Below are 25,282 nucleotides of genomic sequence, written 5' to 3'. Positions count from 1 at the left end.
CCTGAGGGATGATACTCTCAAAGTTGTCCTCCTAGTTTTGAACACCTATCTGCTGCTAAGTCACTTCAGTCGTGTCCAACTCTGTGCGACCCCATAGACGGCAGCCCACCAGGCACCCCCCCATCCCTGGGATTCTCCAGGCAAGTACACTGGAGTGGGTTGCCATTTCCTTCTCCAATGCGTGAAAGTGAAAAGTGAAAATGAAGTCGCTCAGTTGTGTCCAACTCTTAGCGACCCCATGAACTGCAGCCCACCAGGCTCCTCCGTGCATGGGATTTTCCAGGCAAGAGTACTGCAGTGGGGTGCCATTGCCTTCTCCGGGACACCTGTCTAGCAGGGGTGAATTGCCTACAGCTTCAGCATTCACTCTGCTACACTTTGCATACTTAGCAAGATAAGCACTTCATAAGTATTCTCCACAGGTGATTCCTTGGCCCATACCTGCTCTCCAAGGCACCAGCAGGAAAACTACAGATGTTTATTTCTCACACAGTGGGACTGTTAGGAAACTCTTGGGGCAGAGTTAGGAAAGATAAGATGTAACACAGGAATGATGAAAAGGAGCCTGGATTGGAGACAAAACACTTATGGATAGTAGTCTTATTCCTATTTAGTAACTTAGGCCAAACTTTGTAGCTTCTTTGAACCTTAAAAAGTTATTTTAAGGTATTTAAAAGTTATTATGGAGTTTTAAAAATTTGTTTTTATCTGTCTCCTGCTGGTCTGGTAGGCTCTGTAAATATGTCCTACTTATCTTTACATTTTTAAACTGGATTGGTGCCATTGACAGATAACATGGAAAAGGCATTTAATAAGTGTTGAAAAAGCGAGGCAAGAAGACAAACAGGAGGCAGAGAAGGGAAGGCAGAATAGAATCATCTATGTAAGACCTAAGTTTCCCACAAAATTCTCTTTGCATAAAACCTTATGAAATTAAGTGCACCTGGTCCTCTTCTAAGACTAATGGAAGTTTACACTTCAGGGGTTAAGAGAAGTCATCATCAGTCAGACCTTTCTTTTTATGTGTGGGAAACTGAGGCTCATAACGATTAAGTGAGGTGTCACTCAGGTAATGGCAAAGCCTCCCCTAGCTCTTCTAAGTCTATGGCCAGCTCTTCCTGGGCTGTACTCGACAGCCTCAAGATCAGACTGTGTGTGCAAACAGGTCTAGAAAATACAGCCCCACTGATTAGAATTTTGGAGAAAGCGATGGCACTCCACTCCAGTACTCTTGCCTGGAAAATCCCATGGACAGAGGAGCCTGGTAGGTTGCAGTTAATGGGGTCGCGAAGAGCCAGACATGACTGAGCGACTTCACTTTTACTTTTTACTTTCATGCATTGGAGAAGGAAATGGCAACCCACTCCAGTGTTCTTGCCTGGAGAATCCCAGGGATGGGGGAGCCTGGTGGACTGCCATCTATGGGGTTGCACAGTCAGACACAACTGAAGCGACTTAGCAGCAGCAGCAGCAGCAGCATTAGAATTTGGGAGAAAGGGGTCGCCTTTCACTTTGAATTCTCTGTACCTTTCTATTTCTTGATTTAAGCAACACCAAAAGAAACATAAACTATTTTTATAACATAATTTTAAAAATCCTGTGGAAAAGTATAATTAAAAATAATGAATTTCAATCCTCTGTATGAATATCATATAGAATAAATAACAATAAGCTATAATAAAAATACCCTACTGAACTGAACGGTTAGCATGAATGTGATTTACTAAAGTATATTTTTCAAAGTGAACTGAAGTTCAGCAGTGTGTGTATTAAATCCCTCTGTTTGGCATATTGGTGAAGAGGCTGCTTGTTATTTTTAGGTCAGGATTTAAATGCTTGGTTATACTGCATAAGAGTTCAAACAACTTTATCTCTCCAAAAGAGGCTGCTTAGATTTCTTGTGTCCAGTTGGACCCCACCCTTCTACTGTACCTCTCTTCAAGGTCATATTCAAGTATACTTTCTTCTGATCTGTCTAAACAAAATTCATCAAGAGTTTCTTTTCCTTTAATATTTCTGAATACCGTGGGTTCATTTCAAGTAAGAGAAGAAGCAAAGTATTTTCAAGTAACATTCCCTATCTGTAAACCAAGTTGACTTATCCTTTTATTCATTCTTCTAGTGATTTGGCTATTTTTTTAAACTTTTTATTTTATGTTAGAGTATAGCTGATTAGTGGGCTTCCCTGGTGGCTCAGAGGTTTAAGCATCTGATGTGGGAAACCCGGGTTCGATCCCTAGGTCTGGAAGCTGATTAACAGTGTTGTGATAGTTTCAGGTGAAAAGCAAACAGACTCAGCCATACATATACAGTTATTGATTTGGCTATTTTTGAAGTGATCTGAGACCTTACGAAGCAGGAAGACAAGAAAGAGGTTCCTGTGCCACCACTTGTAAAGCTGTGTTTGGGAAGAATGGAGTGGGATGGCTAAGAGTCAAGCAATGTTGCATTTTGCATCTTTCCTAACTTTGCCGAGAGTTGTATACATACTTGCAGAGTACTTATCATGCATACAAATTATCTACAGATCAGGGTGTTCATTCAACTTATTTTTCAATGTTTTTTTATTTTTACAGCTTCTGCCACCTTTGAAGACTTTCAAATTCGCCCCCACACTCTCTTTGTTCATTCATACAGAGCTCCAGCTTTCTGTGATCACTGTGGAGAAATGTTGTGGGGGCTGGTGCGTCAAGGCCTTAAATGTGAAGGTAAAGTTATTTCCCTTCCTGGCCCAATGGAATATGTGCTGGGGTTACCTGCTTGTGTTGTGACCTTTTCTGCAATTTCTCCTTTCCCTCAGATATCTTCCATGGATCTGGGGAGTACGTGGATTCTGTTCTGTTCATTTCCTGTCTAGAACATATTAGCTCTGATCTGGGAAACCAGATTTTCCTATCTTTTCCCCTGTATTGTATGGATATGTTTCTCCATTATATAAGGTGTTGATTATTTTGCTAACAGACTAAACATTATACAATTTATATCTTTAGCTAGAACTTGGAATAATAAGCCTTCAATAAATGTTGAAATGAGCTAAGATTCAGAAGTTTAATCAAACCATCCAAGATCACTCAGCTGTCAAGTGACCAACTGGAACGTACCAGGCTTTCCACACCAAGATCATAGTTGTATCATCTTCTATGGACAGAACTCCTTGAACTGCTCAATCCCATTTCTAGAACACCATAATGTACTCTTAAAAACAAACCACTGTAGCCCGCGCCTTCCGTGCCTCCCTGCCCTGCCCCCACTTGTTAGTGGTGGATGCAGGCATCTGTGCTGCTTTTCCACTGGGGGAGTTACTGTTGGGCTTGTAATCTGTTGGTTTTAATAAGACTCCACCAGAAAATTACTAGAGCTAATCAATGAATATAGTAAAGTTGCAGGATATAAAATCAACACACAGAAATCCCTTGCATTCCTATACACTAATAATGAGAAAGTAGAAAAAGAAATTAAGGAAACAATTCCATTCACCATTGCAACGAAAAGAATAAAATACTTAGGAATATATCTACCTAAAGAAACTAAAGACCTATATATCGAATACTATAAAACACTGATGGAAGAAATCAAAGAGGACACTAATAGATGGAGAAATATACCATGTTCATGGATCGGAAGAATCAATATAGTGAAAATGAGTATACTACCCAAAGCAACCTACAAATTCAATGTAATCCCTATCAAGCTACCAGTGATATTTTTCACAGAACTAGAACAAATAATTTCAAGATTTGTATGGAAATACAAAAAACCTCGAATAGCCAAAGCAATCTTGAGAAAGAAGAATGGAACTGGAGGAATCAACTTGCCTGACTTCAGGCTCTACTACAAAGCCATAGTCATCAAGACAGTATGGTACTGGCACAAAGACAGAAATATAGATCAATGGAACAAAATAGCCCAGAGAAAAATCCACACACCTATGGACACCTTATCTTTGACAAAGGAGGCAAGAATATACAATGGAGTAAAGACAATCTCTTTAACAAGTGGTGCTGGGAAAACTGGTCAACCACTTGTAAAAGAATGAAACTAGATCACTTTCTAACACCACAGACAAAAATAAACTCAAAATGGATTGAAGATCTAAATGTAAGACCAGAAACTATAAAACTCCTAGAGGAGAACATAGGCAAAACACTCTCCAACATAAATCACAGCAGGATCCTCTATGATCCACCTCCCAGAATTCTGGAAATAAAAGCAAAAGTAAACAAATGGGATCTAATTAAAAGCTTCTGCACAACAAAGGAAAATATAAGCAAGGTGAAAAGATAGCCTTCTGAATGGGAGAAAATAATAGCAAATGAAGCAACTGACAACTAATCTCAAAAATATACAAGCAACTTATGCAGCTCAATTCCAGAAAAATAAACGACCCAATCAAAAAATGGGCCAAAGAACTAAACAGACATTTCTCCAAAGAAGACATACGGATGGCTAACAAACACATGAAAAGATGCTCAACATCACTCATTATTAGAGAAATGCAAATCAAAACAATGAGGTACCACTTCAAACCAGTCAGAATGTCTGCGATCCAAAAGTCTGCAAGTAATAAATGCTGGAGAGGGTGTGGAAAAAAGGGAACCCTCCTACACTGTTGGTGGGAATGCAAACTAGTACAGTCACTATGGAGAACAGTGTGGAGATTCTTTAAAAAATTGCAAATAGAACTGCCATATGACCCAGCAATCCCACTGCTGGGGATACACACCTAGGAAACCAGAATTGAAAGAGACACGTACCCCAGTGTACATCGCAGCACTGTTTATAATAGCCAGGACATGGAAACAACCTAGATGTCCATCAGCAGATGAATGGATAAGAAAGCTGTGGTACATATGCACAATGGAGTATTACTCAGCCATTAAAAAGAATACATTTGAATCAGTTCTAATGAGGTGGATGAAACTGGAACCGATTATACAGAGTGAAGTAAGCCAGAAAGAAAAACACCATTACAGTATACTAACACATATATATGGAATTTAGAAAGATGGCAGTGATGACCCTGTATGCAAGACAGCAAAAGAGACACAGATGTGTAGAGCGGACTTTTGGACTCAGAGGGAGAGGGAGAGGGTGGGATGATTTGGGAGAATGGCATTGAAACATGTATACTATCATGTAAGAAACGAATCGCCGGTCTATGTCCGATGCAGTATACAGCATGCTTGAGGCTGGTACACGGGGATGACCCAGAGAGATGTTATGGGGAGGGAGGTGGGAGGGGGGTTCATGTTTGGGAACACATATACACCCGTGGTGGATTCATGTCAATGTATGGCAAAACCAATACAGTATTGTAAAGTAAAATAAAGTAAAAATGAAAAATTAAAAAAAAAATTATACCCTGATCTTACTATTTAAGAGGTGGAGTAGGGAGAGATAGAGCTGTTTGAATGTTGACCAAAAAACCCAAGCTTTCATGATGAATCCTATAAATAAGGTAACCATAATTTCTGAATTTTTGTTTGTGAAAAGGTAGAAGAAAGTCTGCCTAAAGGGTAGTTGTATGAAAATTTGTCTACTGTGTGACACATGGGAGAATTTTGAGGTAAGACTACAATGTGAAAACTATGAACAGTAGAAATGTTGAGAGAAAAACAGTGCTTTCGTAATTATTTACCTGTGGAAACTAGCATGTGAAATATTTTACATATTTTCTTAATGATTCTACAAAGTAGTCATTATCCTCATTTTACCAACAGAAAGACTGAGGTGAAGTAAATTGTCCAAGGCCTGGTAGACAAACAAGTTTTCTGGAGTCTTGACTCAAATCAATATAGTTCAGAAGTTATGAAACATTATGATTAGTTTTCCCTCACAATAGAACTTATAGCAGCTAAAAATAGGTCATCTCTTTGGATTTTTGTTGCTGGACCCCTCAAAGACCAAGTCCTTTATGTTAGAAAACATTTTTAAAACTGGTAACCAGACTGATTGCTGAGCTCATCCAATCCCATCAGATTTCAGAACCCCACTTATTGACGTATTGGGACGATAAAACTCAGAAAAAGCTTAAGAGAAAATTTAAAATTTCAAACATCATGAAGAAAAATGGAAGCAGTACTATTTCTCAAAATTCATAATTTATACCATATACTAGAGTAGCTTTTAATTTATCTTTGAACAAAAGTCATTTTTGCTTTCTTCTTCTAGGATGTGGGCTGAATTACCACAAGAGATGTGCATTTAAAATCCCCAACAACTGCAGTGGCGTGAGGCGGAGAAGGCTCTCAAATGTCTCCCTCACTGGGCTCAGCACTGTCCGCACAGCATCTGCCGAGCTCTCCACCAGCGCTCCTGATGAGCCCCTTCTGGTATGGCCTCTTTGTTTATCTGTTTCCCAGTTTACATGGGAAATCTGAAGGACGATGTGGTAACAGTGTCAATCCACGACAGTGCCCTGGCAGGAAGAACACAGCCAGGGTGTTGAGGACTACGTTTCTTCAGGGCCTGTGCTGTCGATTGGTCAGTGGCTCAGCAAATATCCAACAGCTTTAAGTTTGCTCTTATCTGTGAGCTTAGAGCAGTTTTAAAATCTGTGAGGTTTCATCATGGTCATGGAGCCAGAGCAGCACAAGCTAATGTGTGAATGTTGCAAAACATAGTTTGTCAAAATTTGGAAACCAGAGATAAAAGATGTTCTTCTCTGCAGATTATTAGAGTACTTTGTGGTATAGCTGACTATTTATTATGGAAGAAAATCTGCAATTTTCTCTTATGAAAAAATGAAAGTATTTACTTGTTTGCCATTAATGGCATATGTGCTGATGTATTTTCCCAGTGACACTGATTGACAAATGTCACGAGAAAAACAGCACGTAGTACTTTAAATATTCCCATATATATCTGTGGATATGAATTAAATATTTTCTTTAAGGAAGTTAAATTTTGGTTTTCCAGACACTCAAAGCAAAGCAAAAATTGTGATAATTATGTGCTTTTAAAATAAGAAATTTTTTTCTGAAATAAGCTAATGTTGTGAGCTGAGAAATCCTACATTTACTTGCTCTGACAGTAGATATTACAAAAAAACATTTTATAATCTAATTATTGTAAGTATCAATTAAAGAGAAAAAATAAAAATTATGAACCATTTAGGTTAAATAAATCCATGGAGTGGAGAGGAGTAATACATTTTGAAGCCATCTCTATAAAGGTCATATTAATTAATTTATTGTTTGGAAACTATTTTATTGTGATCTTTATATCACTTAAATTTCGTTACAGCATAAGCTAGATCTAAGTCAAATGGATGCTTATTTCGATAAATAGGAAAAGTCCATACTCTGTTACTGTGACTTTTTTGGGTGGAGTTTCTTGTATTTTCATGAAGTGAACCTGTTAGGGTAAGGCAGGCAGTAAATCCCATCAGTAGCTAGTAGATTATATTTTGGTGACTGTTCAGAATACATGTGTATGATTATATATTATTCTAGAAAGTTGTGTTAGAACTAGTGATACTCTTACTGAAAGGTGCTTAAGTCAAATTCTATTTACTTTTTCAAGTAATTCTCATGTTATCTTTCCAACTCTGAAGTTTCTTGATTTCACTTGAAGTTTTGTAAGTATTGATTTTATAATTTAACAGTTATTCTTGCTTTTAAATATGAAAATCATACTATTTACAGGATAGACACTTTTAAACAAGTTTAAGAAACAGAATTGTAAATCAGTTTGTATTGTTTTGAGTTTTACCAGGAAAAGATTTTTAAAAATTAGTTAACATTACATAAGGTTAAACTCGAAAGTTATTCATCATTAGAATAGACTAGAATCTAGATAATTAATGCTGAATATTTTTCTTTTAAAGCTATCTCAGTTTTTAATAATATATACATATATGCACATATACATATGTGTGTGTATATATATCCAAACATCATATGTATATCATTTAGAGTTTATAAATATGAATTAAATTATTACATGCTTGCATATGTATAATTTATATACAAATTTAATTTAGATTACCAAAGTCTTTAAGCGGGTTTTGTGTTTTTCACACAGATCATTTAATTGCTTTAATTGCTTTATTTAATCAAATTACTTAATTATTTAATTGTTCAAATTACTTGATTATAAACTATATTGTACACCAGGTGTCAAATTCATTAGTGATTTATTACTGAATGAAAATTTCATAATAAATGCTTAAAAATATGTTTGAAAAATGCATTTTAAAAATGAGATTTTCAACTATATTTGCCAAGAATGCTTATAAAAGTTTGATCTAATAAGATATTTATGAGGTGGGAAAATTTGGAGCCACAAGATACTTTGAAAAGTATTATATAAACTTTCATAACCTTGTGTAAAATGCTTTTCAGGTAATCTTTAAATGAAAAATGCCTTTGGAAATAGTGTTTGTAACATACCAGCTCTCAAATGTGTGTTTTACATTCATCATAGCCCTTTGTGTCCCTGACGGGTGCCTGTGTGTCTCTCTTTGCTTACTGGAGTACAGCAAATATGTCTTTTCATCCCTGGACAAAACACATAAGACCAGTAACTATAGTTTAAAAGTTATAGTGAATGCCTAGACAAAGATAATATTATGGTAATGATTTAAAATATTTTAGTCCCATATACAGTAAAGAATATTTTCCACTTCTGAAAAGAATAATGGCCTATATAAAGGTGGCATTGATAACTAATGCCACTAGACCATCCATGTTGTATATCTGCCATCAGTATAGATTTTCTCCCAAATGTAAGAAAATGACTTTCTCTTCCACATTAGATTCCTTGTTTTTAACTTAAAAATCATCACTTCACATACAAATTAAAATATTGCTAATCCTATTAATTTACCCATTTCTGGCAAGTATGTTGAACTTGGATTTCTATAGTGCTGCTAAAATAGAAAGAAAAGTATAACAACATAGATCTTATGACAAGCTTAATCTGTCATCAACTTTGACAGTAAACTATATCCATTATTCCAGCTATGATGTAGTCCATTTTTAAGAAAATCCAAAATGTAGATAATTAATGGCTTAATATCTCTGCAAGAGTGTATATCTTTTTGTACATCATCACTTGTGTTAGAAGGAAACAAGAAAAACTAAGTAGGTACTTAAGGAGGGCACACTAATATGTTTTTCATTATGTATAAGTAAACTTACTAAGACTAAATCAGTTTTATAAACTTTTAGACAGTTGCAGAGGGGAAGTCAAGATTCAGTCAGTTCAGTTGCTCAGTCATGTGCGACTCTTTGCAACCCCATAGACTGCAGCACGCCAGGCTTCCCTGTCCATCACCAACTCCTGGAGCCTATTCAAACTCATGTGCATTGTATTGGTGATGCCATCCAACCAGCTGTCCTCTGTTTTCCCCTTTTCCTCCTGCCTTCAGTCTTTCCCAGCATCAGGGTCTTTTCAGAGTCAGCTGTTCGCATCAGGTGGCCAAAGTATTAGAGTTTCAGCTTGAGCATCAGTCTTTCCAATGAATATTCAGGACTGATTTCCTTTAGGAAGGACTGGTTGGATCTTCTTGCAGTCCAAGGGATTCTCAAGAGTCTTCGCCAACACCATAGTTCAAAAGCATCAATTCTTCAGCAGTCAGCTTTCTTTATAGTCCAACTGTCACATCCATACATGACCACTGGAGAAAACATAGCTTTGACTAGACGGACCTTTGCTGACAAACTAATGTCTTTGCTTTTTAATATGCTGTGTAGGTTGGTCATAGCTTTTCTTCCAAGGAGCAAGAGTCTTTGAATTTCGTGGCTCAGTCACCATCTGCAATGATTTTGGAGCCCCTCAAAACAGTCTCTCACTGTTTCTATTGTTGCCCCATCTATTTGCCATGAAGCGATGAGACCGGATGCCATGATCTTAGTTTTCTGAATGTTTAGTTTTAAGCCAACTTTTTCACTCTCCTCTTTCACTTTCATCAAGAGGCTCTTTAGTTCGCTTTCTGCCATAAGGGTGGTGTCATTTGCATATCTGAGGTTATTGATATTTCTCCTAGCAATCTTGATTCCAGCTTAAATGATCCAATTAGTTTATTTGTGACATACACATCATTTTTTTTTAAGTTACAGATGTTTGTGTGGTATTACGGAAAAGTTAAAGAAAGTCATTTATTTGAAATCATGTTATACAAGGCTTAGACTTAGGCAAAAAGTTAATAATTTACTCCAGAAGTTTTGTTCCTAGCTATGAAGAAGCTTGTGTCAATCAACTCTCCTATAAGGGACAATTATAAAAGCTGAATAAAATATAACAGAACATAACAAAACAATATTTAAAGGTACCCAGGAACAACCAAGACAGTTAGGATTTGAGGGGCCAATGCACCAGACAGCCCCCCCGCCCACACACAAAGAAGTACCTGGCTCAGAATGTCAGTAGTGTGGAGTTTGAGAACCCCTGATGTAGAACAAAGCTGGAGAATTCCCAAACATACCGGCATAAAGTCATAGTTGAAACAATGTGGTGTTACACAAGATTAAGCATAAAGACAATGTGGTATTACACAGGAACAGAAAAATATTAATAAACCAATGAAACAGAACAGGCGGAGTCCAGAAGCTATGTGCATGTACAGACCAACGAATTTTTGACAATTATACCACCTCTGTGAGAAAACGATTTTTTCCAACAAGTATTTCTGTTATATGTATGTGGAAAATATGAATCATGGCCTTACCTTATACCAAATGAAAATAACTTATAGGCAGATTAGAAGCTTCTAGGAAATAACATAGAAGAATATCTACAATAATTTGAGTCATGAGAAACTTTTAAAAATAGGACTCAAACACAGACAAAGGGAAAAAACTGATAAAGGCACCATTAAAAGTAACAAATTGTTTTCAGTGAAATATACCATTAAAAATGTGGAAAAGCAAATCATAAAAGAAGACATTTTCAATATATATAATATGTGTGTGTATATATATGTATCTTATAAAAGACTCATATCTAAATGTATGAAGAACATCTGTGAAACTTTAAAAGACAGACAACCTTATTTAAGATATAAGCAAAGTACTTGAACAGCACTTTACAAAAGAAGACAGCTGATAAGCATTGAAAATATATTTTGCATCATTCAATATCAAACAGTCTAAAGTTAATCTACAATGAAATATCTCTACACCAGGGGTTCTCTGGTAGCTCAGCTGATAAAGAATCTACCTGCAATGCAGGAGACACTGGTCTGATTCCTGAATTGGGAAGATCCCCTGGAGAAGGAATAGGCTACCCACTCCAGTATTCATGGGCTTCCCTGGTGCCTCAGCTGGTAAAGAATCTGTAAAGAATCCGCCTGCAATGCGGGAGACCTGGGCTCAGTTCCTGAGTTGAGAAGATCCCCTGAAGGAGGGTACAGCAGCCCTCTCCAGTATTCTCGCCTGGAGAATCCCCGTGGACAGAGCAGCCTGGCAGTCTACAATCCAGGGGGTTGTAAAGAGTCAGACACAGCTGACTAAGCACAGCACAGAATACCTAACATTGGGAGAAAACAACTGATAGTAACAGGTATTGTTGAAGATATTGAACAACTGGAACTCACATACACTACTAGTGGAGATATTATTTCATTTAACAACTTTGGCATTCTGGTTGGTGATTATCTTCTAAAGCTGAATGTATACATATCATGTGACTCAGCGTTTTACTCCTAGGTATATATTTACCAGAAATGTGTATAGACATACAGGGAAAGATATATGCAAGCGTTTAAAAATTTTTTTAGACTTCACTTTTTTAAAGCAGCTTTAGGTTCATGGCAGAATCAAAAGGATGATATAGAGAGTTCCCATACACCCCCACATGTTATCATAGCCCCCACACATGCAAAGCTCCCACACATTATCACCATCACTCAACAGAGTGGTATTTTTGCTAATACTGATGAACATACATTGATACATCATAATCACACAAAGTCCATGGTTTGCTTTAGTTCATTCATGGTGTTATACATTCTGTGGATCTGGACAAATGTATAATGACATTTATTCATCATCATGGTATCATACAGAATATTTTCACTGCCCTAAAAAATCCTCTTAGCTCTATCTATTCTTCCTTCATCCCCTCCACCTAACCCCTACAATTAATGATTTTTTTTTCACTGTCTTTGTGGTTTTGGCTCTTTCAAAACGTCATATAGTTGAAATCATACAGTATGTACCCTTTCCAGTTTGGCTTCTTTCACTTAGTAGGACATATTTAAGTATTCTTTGTGTCTTTTCATGTCTTGACAGCTCATTTAATTTTAATGTGGAATAAGTTATTATTCCATTGTTGTGCTGTCCACAGTTGTCCCTATTTATCCATTCACCTAACAAAGGACATCTTGGTTGCTTCAACATTTTGGCAGTTATGAGTAAGGATACTATAAGCATCGTGTATAGGTTTTTGTGTAAACATAACTTCTCAGCTCTTCTAGGTAAATATCACAGAGCGTATTTGCCAGATCATATGGTAAGTTTTATCAGAAACTGCCAGTCTTCTAGGTAGTTGCGCCATTTTGCATTCCCACCAGCAATGAATGAGAATTCCTATTGCTGTACATCTTTGCCAGCATTTGGTGTCATTGTTCTGGATTTCGCATTCTGAGAGGTGTGTTGTAGTGGTTTCTCATTGTTTTAACTGGCGTTTTCTTGATGACATATTATAATATGAAACTTCTTTTCATATGCTTACTTTCCATCTGTATATCTTCTTTGGTAAAGTGTTTATTAAGGTCTTTGGCCTATTTTTAAATTGGGTTGTTTATTTCCTTATTGTAGAATTTTAAGTGTCCTTCGTATATTTGGGATAACTGTCTTCATTAGATGTGTTTTTTCCTAATATTTTGCAAATGTTTTATCCTAGTCTGTGACTTGTCTTCTGATTCTCTTGACATTGTCTTTTGCAGAGCAGAAGTTTTTCATTTTAATGAAGTTGGGCTTATCTTTCATGGATTGTCTCTTTGGTAATGTGTTTTAAAAGGCATCACCATATCCAAGGTCACCTAGGTTTTCTTTTATGCTATCTTGCTATATTCTGTGATTTTTATAGTGTTGTGTTTTACATTTAGGTCTATGATTCATGTAGAGTTAAAATGACTTAAATTAATTCACTTCTCACATCCAAGTACTAACCAGGCCCAACCCTGCTTAGCTTGTGAGATCAGACAAGGCTGGACATAGTCCGGGTGGTATGGGCATAGGCAAATTAATTCACTTCTTAATTTAATTAATTTAATTCATATAATGTTTGTGTCTAAGTTCGTTTGTTTATATGTGAGTCATCAGTACCATTTATTAAGAGACCATCTTTTCTCCATTTTATTCCCTTTGATCCTTTGTCAAAGGTGAATTGACTGTATTTATGGGGGCCTTTTCAGGGACTCACTATTCTGATTCATTGATCTACTTGTCATTCTTATGCCACACTGTTTTGATTATTATAACTTTATAGTAACTATGGAAGTTAAATAGTATCGGTCCTTTAACTTTGTTCTTCTCTTCAGTATGGCGTTGGATATACTCTGTCATTTGTCTTTCCATATAAAATGTAGAATCACTTTTTTAATATCCATAAAATAATATGCTGCAGTTTTGATTGGGGTTGCATTGAATTTATTGGTGAAGTTGAGAATAACTGAGAAATTGACAGTCTTGAGTCTTCCTAAATGTGAATATGGGATATCTCTATTATTTAGCTCTTTGATGTCACTCATCAAAGTTTTGTATTTTTCCTCTTATAAATCTTACTCATATTTTTTTACATGGATGCCTAATGATTTCATATTGTGGGGCGGGAGAGTGGTGTCGATGTGAATCCTACTGTTACAAGCATGTTTTTAGCAATTTTATTGATCATATCTAAAAGCTAGAAACACGTAAATAATGATAGAGTCATACAATGTAATAGTAGTATATAGCAAAATCCCATGGATGGAAGAGCCTGGTAGGCTGCAGTCCATGGAGTCGCGAAGAGTCGGACGCGACTGAGCGACTTCACTTTTACTTTTCTGTCTGACCCCTTTCCTCATGCTGGCTCCTGGCACTTTTCACTTTCATGCATTGGAGAAGGAAATGGCAACCCACTGCAGTATTCTTGCCTGGAGAATCCCTGGGACGGGGGAGCCTGATGGGCTGCCGTCTATGGGGTTGCACAGAGTCGGACACAACTGAAGCGACTTAGCAGCAGCAGCAGCAGCAGCAGCAACAGCAGCAGCAGCAGCAATAGAATTGAGGAACTCTTGATTCTTTCAGCACCATAAATAAATCTCCCAAAATAATATTTAGGGGAAAAAATGGACAAAGTTTATATGCTTAAGAATCCAGTGTCTGAAGTTCTGATCAATAAAAACTAAGTGGGAACAGGAGAGAACCATGGATGCTGGAAATATTCTGTATCTTGATCTGGGGAGAGGTCCATGCTTTTATGTTCATCAAGAGGTACACCTAGAATTTTCTGTACTTTATGCCATAAAAATTGTACCTCAGTAAAGATATTTTTAAATGACAATAGCAAGTACGTATCCTAATAGAAAGTTACAGTCATTACGATTCTTCATCCCAAGTCATGTGAGAAAAGAATGAAATATTGTATCAGAATAATTAATAATTAAATTTAACTCTGAGACTCCTGTTAATCAATTTAAAGTTATAGAAATTGCATTATTCAGTCACAGGAAACATAAATTCTCTGAGTGCTAAATGAAAGTAATATGCCACAACATCCTAATATATATAGTATTCATTTACATAGTAAACATTTTCTATAGTAGTCTTCACTGCAGATATAAAACTGTCATTCATATGATCTTCCTTCAAGGAGGAAACAAAAATAAAAACAAAGCTCTAGTAAAATATTCCAGCCACCTCCCAAAAGAACAGGTGGTTCTCTTTTTCTCGGTGACTTATGGACATTTCTGGTGATTCTAGTTTGATAGCAAGGGAAAAATACAGAGGTGTGTGATTCCCAAAATTTTTTCTTTAAGATAATGGCGCTATATTAAAATTTAAAAAATAAAAAACTAAAAAAAAAAAAGAATTAGGAGGAATAGAATATTAATGGACATTTGAGAGGTATTTAAAGTCCCAGGTGTTAAGTTAATAAAAACCATGGTGGCCAATTCAAAAAAAAAAAAACAAAATATTATCCAAAGACTCATTTTCCTAGTCAGATAAGATTAGGAAATGCTTCTTTGTCCATCCAAGTACTGGACATTACAGTATTCACTGAGCATGGTTATGGTTCGCAGAAGTCTTACAATAGTGAAATCAGTGCCCCTAAACTGACTCAAACATGGAATCCCCTTTTCTCACAAAACCCAGAAATACCCAATGGGAAAAAATATTCTTTTAAAAATGGTGACTTAAAGGAATAAGTCAATGCATGTTGCCTAGGCCATCTTCAAGTATCGAGCACTGAACCAGCACTAAGTTAGAAATGAATTCTGATGATAGCCCAGAATAAAGACATTCAGAGCTACACTGGAAGAAAATCCTGTGCTTTGGATAGGAGATATGTTGATGACAAGGATCATATCTTATTTTAGAAACTGAGTAAATTTGATTGACTTCTCCCAAAGAGAAAGTTTTGCCTCTGTGTGAAAATTTTCGTAAAAGTACATTGAAACAGTTATATAATTTCTCCTCCAAAATCATGTTTGCTGTTGCTAAGTCACTTCAGTCGTGTCCAACTCTGTGCCACCCCATAGATGGCAGCCACCAGGCTCCCCCGTCCCTGGGATTCTTCAGGCAAGAACACTGGAGTGGGTTGCCATTTCCTTTTCCAGTGCATGAAAGTGAAAAGTGAAAGTGAAGTCGCTCAGCCGTGTCCAACTCTTCGCGACCCCATGGACTGCAGCCTACCAGGCTCCTCCGTCCATGGGATTTTTCAGGCAAGAGTACTGGAGTGCGGTGCCATTGCCTTCTCCGAAAATCATGTTTGGATCTGGCCAAATGAGCCATTGTTGTCCCTGAGTTCTGCTCATGCTATGTGATAATCCAGTAATCTAACACAGGTGTTACTGAGTAACAGTTAATCTTAGCAGAACCTCAGTGTGAATGTACATCACTTTCCAACGTCTCTGACAAAATGGTTTAGCGGTAGATTGCAACTTAGGTAGGATACTTAGGGATTGAGAGAAGAAATACTGGGATTTTCCTCAAAGTGTAATGATTTATTCAATACTGGAAATATTCCTGATTTCAAAACACAGTCATGCATTTTTTTGTTTAAGACAGTCAACTATTTTTAGTTTAGATTTGATTTCTAGTTATCAAATAGAGGTGACCCTCAAAGCTTGAGGAAACAGAGATGAAAAAAATGTATTCAACATAAATTCAAATACTTGTTTACTTAACTAAAATGGTTTTTTCATTGATATTCCTCCTCTTAAAAAAATTTTAATAACCTTTCAACTTTTGAATTATATTTCAAACTTGGATGAAATCAGACAGGAAAGCAATGCTATGTATCAAAGACTCTAAAATGAGCAAAGAATACACCACAGACATATTTCTCTCATTAAAACTCTAAGCCTATATTGGACTTTCCAGGTTTGTACAGCCCTGACTGATACTGATTATTCATCAGCTTATTCCTGCCTGAAGGCAGGTAACAACTATGTCACGTTTGATTACTTTGATGACCTTTTCCTTTCTTTTCCCATTGAGAGGATGAATTATTGTGAAGAAAATCTCATCTTTCAGTTAAAGGTCAAAATGCTTCATTCTGTCTCTGATTTATTTTCAACAAGGTGAATGAACTGTCTCTCATCACTGACACTGATAAGTAGATAATTTTTTCCCCTCTACCAGCTCAGAACTATAGACTCTGTTTTTGCAATCTTAAAGTCTCTAGTCCCATTTAAATATTGAAAAGTAATTTCTAACCCAAATGTTTCTGTTCCACAAAAACTGATTAGTATCCCATTTTGCTTTTTGTTGAAGACAGATCTGTTATTCGCTTATAATATTGCTGAGCAACATGCATTGCTTTATTCTAATAACATGGTTCTCTTATCTTTTTCCTTCCTTTACTCTGCACCGTTGTCTGCTTTTTGCTCTTTACCACTTCATGTGTCAGTCTCCTGTGAGTCCTGGCTTTGAGGTAGGTACTAGCTCTACTTAGAAATGTGCTTCACTATCGTTTCGTAAACCAGCATTATAATATTAAATTAACATCAGGCAGTTATCTGTGTTGATACTTGGGTCAGAATTTTAGCTCAGAATCCAGCCTGTTGAACTGCAGAAAGCCCACGGGTGGTGTTGGTGGTTGTTTTCTTTTCTTGATGTTATTGTTCAAGTTTTCACAGTCTTTGGTAAGACAAAGAGCAACGCAGGCTTTAGACTACTAGAGGGTTCATTAGATTAAATTTTGCACTTAGATTCCTTGATTCCATAACACTGGTGCCGTTTCTATGAAACTGAGCAGACCAGCTGAGAGGAGTAGAGAACGCAGACGAGAACAGAACACTGGTAGCGCGTTTACTGAAACGCGCACGTTAGAGCTGTATGCTGGTGCTGGTGCACGGCACCATGCCACGCGAGGTCACGGTCCTGATAGCCCCCAGTGTTGGTCGGCACAGTAAGGCACAGAGCAGCCACCGTCTGAAAATGACTACAACTTTTTAGGAAAGGAGCTTTTTCCTAATGTATCATCACAGTCTATTTAATTTATAGTCTAATCACAGTCTATTTAAAAAGGATGGTATGCAACTGTATGTATTAAGGTCTCCATCCAAGAAGAAATTATATATGGAGAAGAAGCTCATTTCTTTCAAAAAGGTTTTGAGAAATACTCCCCTCAAAAAATTGACTTTTTATCCATCTTAGGCAATTAACGACCTAAACACTGGGGAGAAGTCAAGTCTTAAAGCAGGATATACAGCAGTGCTCTTATTGTGATAACTTGTTTTGACCAGTTGACTTGTTAATGTTTCATTTTTCTTTTCTGTACTTCTGGTGAATTGACGGTTGACATATTATTATTTTCCTTCATGAGACTATAAATGTCAAATACCGTTATCAGTGTCCATTCTAAAATGGTCTTGTTAAGGTAACTCTAACAAAGGACGCTAATGAAAACACAACCAGAACGTGTTCTGGGTTAAATAAAATTGAGAAGTCAAGATATCTTGATTCATAAGATGTAAAATGAAGAGATCTTCTTCAATAATAGTAAATTCCCATGTTTGAAAAATCAACCTAGTTCAAAATGTGCCCTACTTAGAAAAGTCCAGAGTAAATGCTAGGTCAATGATATTCTTGTAAATTAAAATTTTGTAATTTACAGTGCCTTCCAGACATAATTTTGAATGTGGAGTAGTATCCTTCCCTTCAAATTATCCTTTGGGAATAAAGCCAAACAAGGATAGGAAGCATTTTCCACTTCACCCTCCTGTACTGAACTCAGAGCAGATTGTGTAAAAGAAGACTGAAGAGTAGCTGGCTTTTCTATGCAAGTTGTACAGCTTACAGGCAGCCAGGCCTTCATGGATTAGCTGCCAAGGGAAACAAAATGCAAACAAAAAGTTTTTGTAGAAGCCCCTGGTATTACATTGCAATGATGCATATTAATTAATCTCTATCTATTAGATTGGTTCCTCTTTAAAAAACAATACTGAAATAAGTGTACTTGTCTGTATTTTTTTCACATTTGTAAACGTGTAGGTTTAATTATAGGTTTATCAGTAGGTATTTGTTGACTGACTCCAGAAGGTTATATCCTTAGAAGCCAAGTAGACTAAAGAATATATGCATTTTGTGGCCAACTAGTTCTTCAAAACGTTGTAAAAGTTTAAATGTATAACTTCACTGACTACAGTGTATGAGAGTCTGTTTCCTCATACTCTTCCCAACAGTCAGTTTTATCAGTATTTTTAAATTATCCAATTATCCACTAATTGGATAGGTAAAATAATTTCTATTAAAAAATATCATTTCTTTACTAGAGAAGAGAAACAGCTTTTCTTAATTTATTGGCCATTTGTATTTTACCTGTGGTGAATTCCCTGTCTCTTTCTGTATTGAGTTGCTTGTTGGTTGTTATTGAGAATATGTACTATTCTGTCTGTTAATCAATGATGGAAGTATATCTTCAATTTTACATGTGTTTTTGATGGCTTTTTCACATACTGATACTTTAAAACAGAAAACATATTTTCACTCCTTATCTTACTGTAAGTGGAATACTATTGAAAATAAATCATTGTAGGCAGATTAAATATTATATTCTTTTCAAATGATTCAGAAAAATAGTTTTCTCTTTACATGAGTGAGCTGAAGTCAAGTTAGAAAGTGGAACAGAATTTAAAGCACCGGTGTCCTTTGTAATGACAGGACACAGTCATGGCATGATTGTTTGGTTTTTTTTTAAGTTAGGTAGGCCTTATGGAATTTTTTAAAAATTTAAGAACTTTGCTGAAGTTATTTTAAATGTTTTAAAGTGTCTTTAAGGAAACATTTACTATTACAGCTTTGAAGTTAAGAGGCTCTAGAATTGTTATGTGTGTGTGAAATTAAATGCTTTTAGACAAGTCTTTTGGTAATTCTTAACATTCAGACTGACTTACAGATATTATTAGAATATAAATTGCTTATTTAAAAAGCTTTTCCTATGTTTGACTATTTACACTTCACATACATTAGGGTTTTTTTATATAAAATTTGGAAAATATTCAGTTTAACTTTTTATGAGAGGATACATATTTTCTAAATAATAATTTGCTGTAAACTGCTATTATTTTTAATAAAGTTTACTGACTCCCATTTAATTAAGACAAGCATTGTACCAAAAAGAACTCTTCGCTGCATACTTCCTAGAAACTCTGCCCACAAGATGACTCATTCAGTTACTGTTTCTGTTCATTAATAAATTAAAAAAAAAAGCATACCAGTATTACATTATCTACCTGTAATTGGATATGATCCTGATATGCTTTATAATAGTCAAGATAGATTCCTTTCAAATGAGCAAATAATGGGGGGAAAGTTATTTCTAATCCTGAATGTAACTATGGTGAAATTTCTGGCCAAATATTTTCCAGGATATTTTCCAAAGAAGCAAAAGTCTATCTAGAGGTAGAGACTTTACTTGTTACACTTGTGTTCTGGAGTTCCAGGAATCCTGGTGATTAATCTGAATGAATAAGTCGTTTTTCCATTTCAATGTGTGCCATGACGTCTATGTAGTACATTAGCCAGATATTTCGAGATTTCTTTTGATGATTGTGTAAACTAATTCTCCAGTGTATACTTCCAGTGAGGAAAAGACATCCAAGAATTCCTCAAGCAGCCCTTCTCCTGAGAGTCAGAAGAGTGTGTGTGGTGGTAGGTTTGTCAGGAAGGAGCCCATCAGCAAAATTAAGAGTGTGAGGCCTACTTTGATGTGCTGTTAATCAGCTGTTGCCTGATTTCATCCAATGTGTCTAGCTTACCATATGTACATTATTATTTCGTACTCTGCACATAGATGGAGAAGGCAATGGCCACCCCACTCCAGTACTCTTGCCTGGAAAATCCCATGGATGGAGGAGCCTGGTAGGCTGCAGTCCATGGGGTCGGTAGGGGTTGGACACGACTGAGCGACTTCACTTTCACTTTTCACTTTCATACACTGGAGAAGGAAATGGAAGCCCACTCCAGTGTTCTTGCCTGGAGAATCCCAGGGACGGGCGAGCCTAGTGGGCTGCCGTCTGTGGGGTCGCACAGAGTCGGACATGACTGAAGTGACTTAGCAGCAGTAGCAGCTGCACATAGACTTCCAGATGTGGAATTCTAAATGTGAACACAGCTGGAGAGTTCTTCATGAGCTCCACTGAGGAAGGGGACATCATATTACCACTTGTCCACATTCACTGGCTGATCTTTTAAACGGATGAATCTTTAGTGAAGACTCATGCAGTCATATTGCAAAGATACTTTGGCCTCCTTAACACTCCTCCACAGCCCTGCCTTAAGACACAAAGCATCGTTCTCTGATTTAAGATGCAAAACCGCCCCACACCCACCCTGTTACCAGTGACAAGCATTTGCTCAGTGGCTGTCTGTGCCTGTCTAGTGTCACATCCAGCCTGCCATAGTCGTCAGTTGTGACCACAGTGCTCCTAGCTGAGTACTATGAAAAAAGGTTGCTCGTTTTTACTTGGAGAGTTTCTGTATCTTCATAAATGTTCTGACTCAAGAAAAAAATAAAGGTTTGTATAGAAGAAATAATAAGGAGCAGTGAAGAGAATGGAAGATTGAAATTGGTACTATAAATTAAACTTCTAGAAACTTTAGAAATAATTCAGTTTCTAAAATGTTTTATCAGTGTGTTCACAAATATTTAGATACATCATTTTACTTGGTCCACAAGACCTGGTTCTAACCATTAGATTGGTTCTGTCTGGTGAGATGAAGTCATCACTCCCTTCTCAAGAGTGATAAGAGTATTGCAATTTTGGTAATAAATAGAGTGAGATGCAAGGTACAACAGAGTCCAGAAGTTATGAACAAATGGACTTTTCCCCAAATATCCCAGTTTTTGGAAGTGTCTGTTTCTCTGTAGCTATGTACACGACATATTTTCACTGAGTTAATTCTTTCCTATACTTTTAAAAGTCAGCTTCTTTATTTTTTTTCTTTTGTAGGTAAAGGAAAAAGTCTCATACTTTTCTTTCTCTGTTTTAAGTTGCATTAAAATCTACTCTTTGATTCTTGCAAAAGCACATGTGCACATATACATAAACACACATGCTATATATTCATCATTGATTGTTATAGGCTAAGCTTCTATGAGATCCTGTAGAGTTATCCTTGTGGGCCGTTTTTGAAGGGAGAGGCAACTTTGCAGCTTTGCACTGTGTTTATGTCATGCTTTTTCCAGCTTCTCCTTGGTGTGTCCAAGGCAGTAATCCATAGGAAAGCATCTTTCCAGATTGTTTCATTCAGCTTTCCCATGAACTCATAAACTGAGGCCAAGCCCACTGTCAATTCAATCAGGGTCAAATATCCTTCTCTAGGGGATCTTTCCGACCCAGGAATTGAACCTGAGTCTCCTGCACTTCCCTGGTGGCTCAGACTAAGTAAAAGCAGTTGCTTACAATGCAGTGCAGGAGACCCGGGTTCGATCCCTGGAGAAGAAAATGACAACCCACTCCAGTATTCTTGCCTGGAAAATTCCGTGGATGGAGGAGCCTCATAGGCTACAGTCCATGGGGTCGAAAAGAATTAGACACGACTGAGCGACTTCACTTTCACTTTCTCTTGCATTGCAGGCAGATTCTTTACATTCTGAGCCACTACAGAAGCCCACTATGAGAATATGTATCCCTAAAATCGCTATTCTTGAATTTTCCACATGATCTGCTTACCTTCCAGTTTACATTCTATATGTAGATGAAATCTGACAGTTAAAGCCCTCCACTTGTTGACATGCAAAGTTACTTCCTTCCTCAGTGGAAATGCTCCATTTTTATTTCGTGAATGTATAGCATATGACGTTAAGGTTACACTGACCTCAAGTTTATCCTTATGGAGAGGTGGTCTTATGTTTCCCCTTTCCTCCAAGAACCCACAGATTTACAGACTGTAACTAACTGACATTTTGGAAGAACAGTGCATGCAGTTTGTAACAACTCTCCAACAGGTCTAGCGCTTTCCCTGGAAAGGGTGGATTGCTTAAGAAAATAGTTAGGTTCCTTTATCCTTCATTTCTGTTTACTTAAAAAGAGTGAGGCAATATAAAAGTTAATGTAACTTCCAAGACTGCTTTAGCACTCAGCAAATCCAGATCACCTTGTATTTTTAAGAGATTATATATTTTATTAGTGTGAAAGCTTTCACAAATTGCTTCAAACATTAAAAGTGGATTCTCTACTGTGAAACAGCATCCATCACCTCTGAGCAGGGGGTACACTTTTTTCCTGCCCTGTAGCAGTCCTTTTCAATGTTTTGAAAAGGTGTTGATTAGATTTTATTTATGCTGTATATTTAGGGTATCCAGCTGAGTAGCCAAACTCATTTATCTGCACACTTGGCAGGTAGTTCCAGCCCTATAGAGTCAAAATTGTAACAGAATAGCACCAAACAATTTAAAATTCACCAAACACCATACCCTCCACTCAGGGAATTACAGGGCATGGCACCAGAGTGTTCATATCTGAACTCCATTTCACAGGGGTATTGAGACTTGCCTGTTGCCCAGGAACTGCTTTGGAAAATCCCAGATTCCCCATTTTTGAGGTGAAATACTCATCTAAGTGTTGTGGAAAGATGTCAATCGTTTCTTTTCCCTTCATAAAATAGCCTGAGACTAAGCATTCACTGTCGTGTTTCACTGTTTCACTAGTAGTGATGATGGGTGGGGTTAGATAATCATTTCCAAGTGGGATAAACAGGCTTCAGAGTATATAAAAGAAGCCTCTAGTCAGTCCAAGGAGAAGGCAACGGCAACTCACTCCAGTACTCTTGCCTGGAAAATCCCATGGATGGAGGAGCCTGGTAGGCTGCAGTCCACGGGGTCGCGAAGTTGGACATGACTGAGTGACTTCACTTTCGCTTTTCACTTTCATGCACTGGAGAAGGAAATGGCAACCTACTCCAGTGTTCTTGCCTGGAGAATCCCAGGGCTGGGGGAACCTGGTGGGCTGCTGTCTATGGGGTCGCACAGACTCAGACACGACTGAAACGACTTAGCAGCAGTAGCACCAGTCAGTCCAAAGACGGGGAGGACTGAATTGTCCCAAACAGAATTTTGGCTGCTAATAATAGTTAACATAGATAGCCATTGCATGGCAAGACTCCCTTCAGGGTCCATACCCAGTACCTCTTCCTCAGGAAACTCCTTTTCTGAATGACCCCTTCATCTCCACCATGGAAGTGGTTTATTTTTTCTTTGAACCTGGATGCATATGGGCACTTACTCTGTGTGAGGCAGTTTTCCAGAAGTTGATGATACAGTGATGAACAAAATTGTCAAGTTCCCATACTCATGGAACTTATATTCTGCTGAAGGGAGATGGTTATGTTTACCTAATAAACAGGTAAGTAAGACAAGTTGTAGGCTGCAGTAATTGCCCTGGATGAGAAAGTACGATGTGCCAGAGAGTAAAAGAGTGTGGAAGGGATGTGGGCAGGAAATGAGGTAGTCTGGAGGCCTTTTGGAGAAGGTGATATATTACCTGGAATCTGAAGAGTAAGGCAGAACCTAAAGAAGGAAAGGGCACAAATTAATAACAGTTATGTTGTGTCCAGAATTCTGTTGGGTAGTAAACTTATTGGGCACAGAGACTGGTACTGACTGATCTTTGTATGTCCTATAGCACTGACTTGAGCCTTTGCGTAGAATTTGTCCTAGGAAACACTTGTTAAATTAGGTAGATCCATCTTGATAGCAGTAGGGGCAAATTGTTATAAGGCACTATTCTGCCCAGTTCTTTGATAATCAAAAAGGCTAGATCTTAACACTTCAGTAATAAAAGGTTAATGTTTGCTTGGCTTTGTCTCACACAGTGGTGCTTATATCTTTTAAGCATAACAGCAGCTGGATAGGAAAGTAGGCAGGCAACTGAGTGATACTTAAACAATAGAAGCTATATATTCTGCTAGTCATAATGTTCTGGACGCATGTTTGACTCTGATGCTATCCTCTGAGCACAGGCAAACTGCTTGAAAATCTCTTCTGTGGTTTAAGGGTAAATGGTTCACAATATTTTCACAATGCACTTGACATGTAGAACATACTGTTGCTTTGTTATTCTCATTTCTATGAACTCTTCTTTCACGACTTAAATGAAGGACAGAAAATATTTTCTATTTTTATATTAGTATAAAATCAGGGGATATGAGAGCTGGGAGAGACTAAGAAAAGAGGAAGCAAGCCCAGAACAAGACTACCTGAGTTCACGGTTCTGCATTTTACAGGCTGTATGATCTTGGGCAGATGATGTAATCTTTCTATGGTTCAGTTTCCTTATCTTTAAAAAACCTGGTGATCATGGGATTGAAATGAGTTGATGACTTTACATGAAGTGCCATGAAAAGAATCTGGCACATACAAAAGTTATAGAAATGATTTATGTCTTTATCTAATCCAGAGGTCTCAAACTCCTCCCCATTACCAGATTTATTCCCCAGTTCAGTTGACTGAATGTTGCAGAATTGTTTTCAGAGTCGCCAATATTTAGAAATAGAGTTATTTCATAAAGCACCTAGATTTTCTGCTTCTTTTGTAAAACTAAAAAAGCTGAAAACATAAGGCTTTTGCAATCACATGGCAGCCGTTAGAAGTGTTTGAGCCACAGCCATCACTTTTAAACTGA

The 25,282-nt window shown here is 37.2% G+C and overlaps 1 protein-coding gene across 3 annotated transcripts in view; it reads left to right on the top strand.

Annotated features, from left to right (window-relative positions):
* The window catches only part of PRKD1 (protein kinase D1), a 360,252-nt gene that overhangs the window by 271,290 nt on the left and 63,680 nt on the right, over positions 1–25,282 (top strand). For 2 of the 3 annotated variants that reach the window (XM_069559446.1, XM_069559448.1), the window contains exons 3-5: positions 2,577–2,708; positions 6,172–6,332; positions 17,065–17,088. In XM_069559446.1, the coding sequence (XP_069415547.1) occupies positions 2,577–2,708; positions 6,172–6,332; positions 17,065–17,088 (317 nt within the window). The remainder of the gene's footprint in view (positions 1–2,576; positions 2,709–6,171; positions 6,333–17,064; positions 17,089–25,282) is intronic. The other variant, XM_069559447.1, reaches the window with a different exon arrangement.

The sequence above is a fragment of the Ovis canadensis genome, chromosome 18 (genome assembly GCF_042477335.2).
Source record: "Ovis canadensis isolate MfBH-ARS-UI-01 breed Bighorn chromosome 18, ARS-UI_OviCan_v2, whole genome shotgun sequence".
Taxonomy (NCBI): domain Eukaryota; kingdom Metazoa; phylum Chordata; class Mammalia; order Artiodactyla; family Bovidae; genus Ovis; species Ovis canadensis.
The sequence above is the reverse complement of the archived record's forward strand: the minus strand, read 5'-3'. Positions and strand labels throughout refer to the sequence as shown.